At 25.9% G+C, this 10,561-nt stretch overlaps 1 protein-coding gene across 2 annotated transcripts in view; it reads left to right on the top strand.

Moving 5' to 3' along the window:
* The first annotated feature begins 1,642 nt into the window (after window positions 1-1,642).
* The window catches only part of LOC117173242 (transcriptional adapter 2B), a 37,280-nt gene continuing 28,361 nt past the window's right edge, over window positions 1,643-10,561 (top strand). For both annotated transcript variants that reach the window (XM_033361708.1, XM_033361709.1), the window contains exons 1-4: window positions 1,643-1,902; window positions 2,001-2,098; window positions 6,196-6,397; window positions 9,227-9,444. In XM_033361708.1, coding sequence (XP_033217599.1) covers window positions 1,896-1,902; window positions 2,001-2,098; window positions 6,196-6,397; window positions 9,227-9,444 — 525 coding nt within the window. In that variant the 5' untranslated portion in view covers window positions 1,643-1,895. The remainder of the gene's footprint in view (window positions 1,903-2,000; window positions 2,099-6,195; window positions 6,398-9,226; window positions 9,445-10,561) is intronic.

The raw sequence follows: 10,561 nt of genomic DNA, 5'->3' as shown, positions 1-10,561 counted from the left end.
TAAAGTGTCCCAGAAGGCGTCTTTTACTTCTCTAGGATCACTATCAACCGACGCGTAGCATGCTATGATAAATAGTCTTCTGATTCCTACTTTCATTCTAGCTCACAGCAGTCTGGGAGATACGAAGCCATGGTCTCCGAGATGCTGCTTTGCTCTTTCATTCAAAATCAGACCTACCCCTTGTTTACCATGTGATTCACAGTCTACTCCTGACCATATTTCAAATCCGTCATTTAACACGCCGTTTTTTATGTCTTTGGTTTCGCATCCCTTTTTCTTTGTTTGAGACACACATAAAATGTCTAGTTTCTTTACGTCCATAGTGTCACGCAATTCTTTTACCTTGAGATCATTTACTCCCCTAGCATTCCAAACACCCGGTCTCCATTCGTCGCCTGAAACCTGTGCAGCGATTAGATTTTTTTTCGTCCAAGAGTTCAGCCAATTGTTTTTTTTTCATGTTTCTTATGATTTTGCAAGAATGAAAAACTTGTAACACCATAGACTGCAAGTTTTCAAGTATTTTTGCCACGAAGATTTAACCCTTGATTTAAATAAGTAATTCATAATAACAACATTAAAAATTACGAAAAATGCTAGAATTATAATAAAATAACAATTTTCATAGTAAAGTATAGCAAAATATAGTAATATTTTACAATTTCCAAAATAATGAAATATATCCTTTGATTTTAATATAAAAATTGAGTTTAAACTTAACAATTACTAAAATAATTAAATACAGCCGATAATTAGTCGATCTATTGTAATAAATTAAATGAGTTGCCCCCTTTCATATTTGTAAGCGAAAATAGAGTCACTTTTTAAATAATAAGTTGATCTGGAAACTCCTTCAAGATACGCATAGGCGCCATCAAAAGTTAACATATGTAAAATATCAATATATTAACGGGCGCCCATAAAAAATGCATTTAGGTGTCCTATACATTTTTAATCAATAAATATATTTTGGATTGCATCGGAAACAAATGAATTCAAATTTCCATAATATAGTTGATGACAAGAATATTCAATATGAATAATTTATAATTTATTTTTAAAATACTTTCTTTAATAGAATCTAAATCATGCATCAGGGATTTTTTTAGGAATAATATAGGTGAAAAAAAACGAGGACACTTTTTACTTAACTGGTATTACTTATAGGAGTACAAGTGTAAATCGTGGATTTTATTGGATATTTTGTTCACTCTTTATATTGCAACATAACATATATTTACTTGTTTAAACAATATAATCTTTTCGGGGCACCTTGGCATGGATTAGGGGGCGCCCCCCATGCCAGTCCGCCACTGTAAACAACCCTCGATTTCAATTCAAAATGGTCGAATTTTGAACGTCACATTATAAAATAAATCATTCAATTTTAAACATTCATCTTTTTATTTTGAAAGATTCCAATTTGAGAATGTACAAATAAAAAAGGCCGTGTGCAGGTTCACGGAAATTTGGTGAACGCAGGCCAAATAATATCAGTATGGGAGACTTCGACTAAAATCACAGTGAAATAAATTAAAAAATATATATTAAAGCAGTTTTAAATATCCCGCTCTTCCTGAACATGCACGGTTGGTGAACCTGCTAAATCACGAAGACTCGTGGTGGGGGTAATGCGCGTGCGTACTTGTAAACGAAAATATTGGCCACAGCCGTAAACAACATTTTTTCAATACTCATACCCTTGAAACCCTCAATTTTGCGTTTAAAGTAAAAACATAAGCTTTTGTGAAGTGTTTTTTTCATTTTCTCGGTGAATATCGCAACGAAAATGGCTTCGAAGTCGCTTATTTTCCACCTCTAATTTTAACATTTTCTCTCATTTGGTATGCGGTGACGTCACTGTGCTCGTTCTGGAAGAACGCTACAGGACAAAAATGGCGGGTATGTATTTACGAAGGGCGTCAGCGGAGACTTTTCTGCGTTTTTAATCGATTTTTCGGCGATGGAGGTACTTGATAATAGTGAATTATTCGTTACAGATCTCTATGCGAAATACAATTGCACATATTGTCAGGAGGACATCACGGGTTTGCGGGTCAAGTGTGCTGAGTGCACAGATTTCGACCTCTGCCTTCAGGTGAGTCGAGAGTGATTACGCTTCCATTTTATATCACGTGACATAACCTCAATTATTTATTCATCCTCTTGACCCTCCAACCTCCCCCTTTGATCTTCATTTCGTCCTCAACCACCTGCTTTTCTTATCATTTTTTTGTTTGTTGTCGTGAAATTTCAGTTTTTGCCGCGGGCGCTTTACGTAAAAGCCGCTTTATTATTATCTTTTTTATCATTAGAAACGTTCATAACGAGCTGAGGTCTTGTTCCTCAATATTTTTTTACTCATTTCTTCTTCACTTGAAAATAAATAACAATTATTTTAAAAATAATAAAATTTGAAATGTTGCAAAAGATTATTTATAATCTTTAAATTTATTCATTCTCATTGTTCAACTATCAGTTTGACAGTTTATTGTAGCAACGCCAGTTTTCATATCTTTGACTTTTCATCAAATAAAAACATAAAAATTTTATTGGAAGTTTGTCATCTTTGGTTGAGTTAAGCTGCTTTTGGTTTTCAATTAAAATCTTTTGTGCTTGAAGTATTATTTATTATATTTTTTATCGAAAATTCAACTGATTAGTTGAAAGTGATCTATTTCATTAAAAGTGCATTTTTTATGGTTATCGGGGTGGTCCAGACCTCACAGATCGGTCTCTATTTACAGCCCATAATGGAACTTAAAAAAATTTTATAAAAAGATTAAAGCTTCCAAGAGTCAGGACTTTTGAAAAAATAGCAAATCAGAGAATTTCTGGAAAAACTAAAAAAAATAGTGTACGTAATTTTTAGTTTCCAGAAATTTGTTGCAAGTTATTGCTAATAAAATTTTTCCTTGGCTAATTTTTTTATGTTCTTTAATAATTAATATTTGTATACTAGCATTTCAATCTTCTAATAATTTTAACGTACGATCATTAATAAACGGAATAAAACAGTATTTCAGATAGAAATTTAAAATTCTCAAATTTTTAAATTTATTTTAAACAAGAAATGTATTTTGTACCATGAAAGATGTCTTTTTAACAAAATACTTGACATTTCCAAGAAAATAATTACATTTTAAACATAATAGTTAAATTTTTAAAATAATAAAAAAAAATTCCCAAAAAATGTCATAGTATATGTTTCTATAAAAAAAGATGAAATTTATACAAAAAAGAAAAGAATTTTATAACCAAACAGACGAATTTTCAACGAATAAAGATTCTCCAATCAAGAAATAAATAAAATTTTATCTAAATTGTTGTACCTTTGTTGAAAAAGTACAATTTTATTCAAAATTAAAACTTGCACACCAAATACAGTTTTTATTACACTTTCCTAATCGACTAATCTTCAACCAAATTATCAAATTTTCATAAAAAAAAGATTATACTTCAACCAAGAAGAGTTGCATTTTCAAAAATAATCTTAAACTTTTAATTTAAAAAGATGGATATTTTACAAGTGAGTTTAATTTTGAAACAAGGAAGACGAATTTTTAATTTTTAAAAATGACTTTTCTAACAAATGAAAATTTTTACACCAAAAGGATTGATTTTATATCCAAAAATACAAGTGTTTAATAAATCAGTTGAAATTTTGATAAAAAAGATTACTTTGAAAATAGTTGAATTTAGATTAATTATAAAATAATATAATTTTTTTTCAAATAAAAATAATGATCTTTCAATCAAAAAGGATCATTTTTTAACCAAAGAAGATGACTTTGAAACAAAGCAGTTAAATGTTCAATCAAATAGTAGAATTTTTAACCAAGAGATGAATTTTGAGGCAAAATGTGATATTTTTTCTAGCAAATAGTTGCATTTTCCACCCGAAAAAACGATATTTTAAGTAAAAGAGAATTTTCAATCCAAAAACTATCGATATTCGACAAAAAATACGACTTTTTAACAAAATAGTTGAATTCAGATTAATTCTGAGAAATAAATATAATACTTCTTTTTTTTGATAAAAAGAACTAACTTTCAATCGAAATAGATTTTTTGAACCAAGAGGTTAATTTTAAACAAAAAAGGTGACTTTAAGAACCTAGTTCAATTTTCAATCAAAATAAATAAACTTTCAAACAATTTGTAGAATTTTGAATTCAACACAAAAATATAATAGTAGACTTTTCAATAAAAATTATTAACTTTAAAATATAAAAGGTGAATTTTCAACAATTAAAAAAAGATTTTTTTACCAAAAGATAAATTTCCAACCAAAAAATATGAATTTTCTACAAAAGTATGAATTTTCGGCCAAAAACTATGTCTTTTTAAAAAAAAATCGTTGAATTTTCTCAAAAAGTATGTTTTTTTTAAGTTAAAGAGATTATTTATTAAACAAAAATACAATAACAGACTTTTCAAATAAAAAGAATTAATTTTCAATTAAAAAAGATAAATGTTCAACCAAAAAATATGAATTTTCAATAATAAAAATGAATTTTCTGCCAAAACATAGAATTTGTTGTCCAAAAACGATGACTTTTTAACAAAAGACTTTAATTTTCAATAAAATAGTTAAATCTTTAACTAAATAGTAGAATTTGTTACCAAAAAGTAGAACTTTGAACCATAAAAATTATTCAATAAAAATTCCACTCCTTGGTTGAAAGTTGAACGAATTTTTTTTAAATTCCATTTTTTTCGTTGAAAATTCACAATTTCAGTTGAAAGTTTGTTTTTTCTTGGCTAAAAAATTTAATTAAAAATTCATTTTGTTGCAAACAAGTTTTTTTTAACTACAAATTCAAATATTTTGTTGAAAAATTCAACTGATTAATTATAAATTAACATTTTTGTTGTTATTTCATGTTCTTATTTTTATAATTAAATTGTTTCATAGAGAATTATGCCCTTTTCTTGAAAATTCAACAAATTGGTATAAAATTAAACTGTTTTGTAGAAAATTCGTTTTTGTTTTTATTGAAAATTCATTGTCAATGAAAATTTATCTACTCCATTTTTGGTTAAAAATTCAACATTTTGGTTAAAAAAAAAACATTTTTTTTTGTAGAAAATTCGTCGTTTTTTGGTAGAAAATCAACTTTTTTTTGTCAAAATCTACTCATGTTGAAAATATATACTGTTTGGTCAAATCTGTTTTTTATTTTTTATTAAAGTTTTGTAGTGGAAATGTCAGCTATCAATTTTTTTTATAAACATTAATCTCTTTTGTTGAAAATTGAACAATTTGTTTAACATTATTTTTCATTCTTGACTGAAAATTTTATCTTGGTAGAAAATTCACTTTTTGGCAGAAATTTTATTTCTTTTTGATTAAAAATGCAACTTCTTAGTTGAAGATTTATCTATTCTGGTTGAGGATTAAACTATTTTGTTGAAAATTTAAAAAATTTGGTATAAAAATCAACTTTTTTTGTAGAAAATTCGTTTTTATCGTTGTTTAAAAAATCAAAAATTTGGTAACGAATTGAACTATGTTGTAAACAATTAAATGGTTTTGTAAAAAATATTTTTTATTTTTCTTTAATTGAAAATTAGTTCTCAATGGAAATGTAAATACTCTATTTTCAGGGCGGCCGTTTCAATCAAAGAAAAAAAACTTCTGGGCATCTCTCGGTTTACAACAAATTGCAACTTACTTGTCTTATTTAACATTTATTTATCACCTGTTTTGTCACCTATTTCAGATAAAATATCTTCTTTTTTGACGACAATAGGCACTGTGATGACTGTAACTTTAAAACATAATTATTTAAGTTTTTATTGAAAATTTAGTTTAAAATTTATCAGTTAAGATGAAAATTTATTTTTTTTTCTAAAAATGTTACTATTCCATTTTAGATTTTTTTTCTAGTTGAAAATTTAACTATTTGCTTGAAAAATTTGTTTCCTTTGATTGAAAATTCAAGTATTTCAATTATTCATAATTTTATTCGAAAATTGATTTATTTTGCAATTTTTTGCTCTGAAAATTGAAAAATTGAACCGGGAAATGACGGGGATTTTTAAATCGTCTGCTGAAACGCCACCCTCATTTTCTAAAAAAAAAAAAAAAAAAAAAATGATTGGCTGCTCAAAGTAGTGGATAGCTTCAGCTTCATCAATTTATTTTGATTGAACATGAAACTAAGGGGAAAAAAAAATAAAATTTTACAGTGTTTTTCTGCGGGAGCTGAGATCGGCCCACACAAAAATGACCATCCCTATCAGTTTGTTGACTCAGGAACCATTAGTTTATTCAATGGCAGAGGAAATTGGACCGCCAGGGAAGAACTCAGGTTGCTGGACGCCATCGAACAATTCGGTTTCGGTAACTGGGAGGATATCAGCGAGCATATCGAAACACGAACACCGGAAGGTACCTTATCATTTCTCATATACAATATTATTTCTCTTATCATATAATTACCGAATTTAAAAGCCCTACAATATCAAGATCGCAAGCTTTTCCAATTTAAAAACTTCCAAAATTAAATACCAATAACTTCGATCTAGATATAAAATTTGTGGATAAATATTGAAATTTTTTATTGTTACGTACCTCACATTAGTTTTGTATAAAATTTATTAACAATGATCATTAATTTTGAAAAGTAGATTTATATTAAAAGCCGGAAAATGGGCTGGGAATTTTTTGAGACCAGGGAATGAATTTCTTAAAGACTTGAACAAATAAAAACCTTTTATGTTGAAAATTTTGGATAAAAAACATTATTTAATAAATAAATATATTTTTTAAAATTTATCTCTACTCTAAGTAATAAAAAGTGAACAAAAACGATTTGACAAAACGATTTTAATCCAGTTTAAAATTTAAAAATTTTCAGATTTTAACGTTAAAACTTAAACGATTTCAATTTGAAAGTTTTAGTCATTAAACAAATGTTAACGTGTGACTGAATGTTTATAAACTATTTTCAACTTAAAAACTACTTTCAGTCTAAAATATTTAATTTTTAACCCATTCAATTTGAAATTTTTAATTAAAATGATTGAATATTTAGCATTATTTGAATTTTTATTTAAGATAATTAAATTGAAACCAAATATTTGAAAGTAAAGAATCTTTAACTGAATTGTCTGACATAGAAAGCCTGGATTTGTTAAAATGTCGAAGAGCCTTTCAACTTTTAACGTTACAATTTTAATTGTTGTATTTGAAAAATGCTTCATTTGTAAGTGAAATTGTTAAATTTTGATGTATAATTTATAAATGAACATTTGTAGAAAAAATTTGAGTAATTTTAAGATATATTTAGGAGTTTTAAAAAGATTAAAAATTATCATACAAATTTTATAAAGTTTTCTTCAAATCTTTTAGAAAGAAAAATACCATAATAGACTTTTTAAATAAAATAGGAATTAATTTTCAATCAAAAAATATAAATTTTCAATAAAGAAATTGAATTTCTTACAAAAGTATAAATTTTGGACCAAAAACAATGAATTTTGCAAAACAATCGTTGAATTTCAACAAAAAGTATGTTTTTTAATTCAAAGAGATTATTTCTTAAACAAAAATACAATAATAGACTTTTTAAATAAAAATTAATTTTCAACCAAAAAAGATGAATTTTCAACCAAACAATATAAATATTCTACCAAAAACGATTATTTTCCAACAAAAGACATTAATTTTCAACAAAATCATTAAATCTTCAACTAAATAGTAGAATTTGTAACAAAAAAGTGGCATTTTGTACAAAAAAATGATTTATTAATAATTCCACTACTTATTTTTTCAAATTCCATTTTTTTTCGTTAAATTCATAATTTGAGTTGTAAGTTGGTTTTTTGGTTAAAAAATAAAATTAACAATTCTTTTTATTAAAAATTTTTTTTAACTGCAAATTCAAATATTTTGTTAAAAAAGTCAACTGATTAATTGTAAATATTCTTTTCTGTTGATATTTTATGTTCTTGTTTTCAAAATTAATTTTTTTAATAGAGATTTTTAATTTTTTAATTTTTTTACATTTTAGGATTTTTGGCTGGAAAATTCAACAAACAGTTTTTTGTTTTTAATTAAAATTTTGTTGTGGAAATATCAACTATAACATTTTTTGATAAACATTAATATTTTTTGTTGAAAATTCAACAGTTTGGTTAATATTATTTTTTATTCTTGACTGAAAAATTTTTCTTGGTAGAAAATTCATTTTTTTGTAGATACTTCATCTCTTTTTGAGTTTTTGGTTAAAAATGCAACTTGTTAGTTGAAGATTTATCTATTTTGGTTAAGTATTAGACTGTTTTATTGAAAATTAAATTTTTTTTTATAAAATTCAACTATTTGGTACAAAATAAAAATTTTTTGTAGAAAATTCGTTTTTATTGCTGTTTGTATAATTGAAAATTCATTTTTCTTTATAGAAATTCATCTACTTAATTTTTTGGGTAAAAATTGAACTTTTATAGTTTAAAAATGCAGACTCTATCTTTTTTGCTTGACAATTTAACCATTTAGTAACGGATTTAACTAAGAAGTAAAAAATTGAATGTACTTGTAAAAAGAATGTTTTTGTTTGTATTGAAAATTAGGATGACCGTTTTAATCGAAGAAAAAAGTTTCCGGTCATCTCCTGGTTTACAACAAATTACAACGTGTTTGTCTTATTTAACATATTTTTATCACCTATTTGCCACCTATTTTAGAAAAAAATGCCACCTATTCACCTTTTTTTACGACAATTGGTACTATGATTACTGTAACGTGGATTTATATTTTTTTTTTATATTGAAAAATGTTAGTACCTTCAATTTTGTACGCGTAACTTATTGAGCATTTGAATACAACGTTTTTTAATTAAAAACTTAAAAATTTCAATTTTAAAAGTTCAAAATTTAACAGTTCCACTTTGAGAGCTTTCATTTAAAGTGCAGTTTTTATTACCTAAAGTGGAACATTTAGTAGCTTCAGTGTTCCATTTTTTAAATTTCGATTTCGATTTCTTGCAAAAAGGTTTCATGATATTTATCGACTTCCGCAATAGATAATTTATGTGAAAAAACTGTATGTTATGCAAAGAAATTATTTTATTTTTTTTTTCTAAACCGAAAGAAATCACGAATATTCACGGGTTGAATCGGGGAAAAGCCGGGAGTTTAAAATAAAATTTAAAAAATAGTCGCTACCCTGATTTTTAATTCTTCCTGGCTAAAGTAAGAATAAAATTGGAATTTACAGAGGCGAAGGATGAATATATTGCCAGGTATCTGGAAGGAAATATAGGAAAACACACTTGGCCTCCTACCGAGAGCTACAAACCAAATCTCACCGATCAAACTAGCTCAGATCATGGTCCGTTATCTCCCGATCTTACTTCCCGATTGCCACCTCTCGACATTACAAAAGAAGAGGCTGCTCAACTGGGCTACATGCCTCAACGAGATGATTTTGAATGGGTTTGTTGCATCTTTTTATTTTTCCATATTTTATTTTTGCATCTTTTTATTATTTTATTATTTAAGATCCCTAAAAGACCCTATTTTCAATTATTTGGTCCCTATGATAACCCTATATCAACCTCCTGTCATCAGGGATTTTTTTTTAAGTCTGGTCATTTTTTCGCGGGCTTGCTTAATATTTTTTTTCTAAATCACAATATAAAATTGAATAGCAATGATTTTTAATTTGTAAAAGTAGCTTTATATTACTCTATTTAACTATGTTGTTGAAAGCTCGTTTTATTTTTCTGATTGAAATTAATTTTTATGAACTGAAAATGCATTTATTCAATTTTTCGTTAAAAATGTATCCTTCTTGGTTTTAAAATTCAAGAATGTTGTAGAAGTATGTATTTTGTTAGAAATGTACCAGTTCGTTGGAAATATTTTCTCTTTTATTTACAGAAAAATATTTTAGTTAAAAATTCAACTAATTTTGAAAAGTCCTTTTTTTTAATTAAACTATTTTTGATAACAAATTTTAATCTTTTTTGATTGGAATATCCATAATACTACATTTTTTGTTCAGAATTCATCTTTACTGAAATGAAAATTATATTACTCGATTAAAAGATCAACCCTTTTGTTCAAAACTTTTAGTTAAAAATACGTCTCTTCAGCTTAACATTATTGTTTTTTTACTGAAAATTTAACTATTCAATTTTTGTTTAAAAAATTATCGTTTTTTTTATAGAAATTAATGTTCTTAATTTAAAATTCCTATTTCAGTTGAAGATGAATCATTTTCGTTGAAAATGCGTTACTTTGTTTAAAAATGTACCTATTTAAAAAAAATAACGATTCCATTTTTTATTGCAAATTGATATTGTTTAGTTCAAAATTCAACTATATGGTTGAAAATTTCATCTTTCAGGTTTTAAATTTATCTTTTTTATTAAAAATTTAACTATTCCAGTTGATGATTCCTCATTTTAGTTAAAAATTCATCATTTTAATTTTTTATTTTAACTGCAAATGTAATTATTCCATTTTTTGTTGAAAATTTATCCTTGTTAATTCAAAATCCAACTATTTGTTTGAAAATGTGTCTTTTTTAGTTCGAAATTGAAATATT

This window comes from Belonocnema kinseyi, chromosome 5, assembly GCF_010883055.1.
Source record: "Belonocnema kinseyi isolate 2016_QV_RU_SX_M_011 chromosome 5, B_treatae_v1, whole genome shotgun sequence".
NCBI classification, from domain to species: Eukaryota; Metazoa; Arthropoda; class Insecta; order Hymenoptera; family Cynipidae; genus Belonocnema; species Belonocnema kinseyi.
The sequence above is the reverse complement of the archived record's forward strand: the minus strand, read 5'-3'. Positions and strand labels throughout refer to the sequence as shown.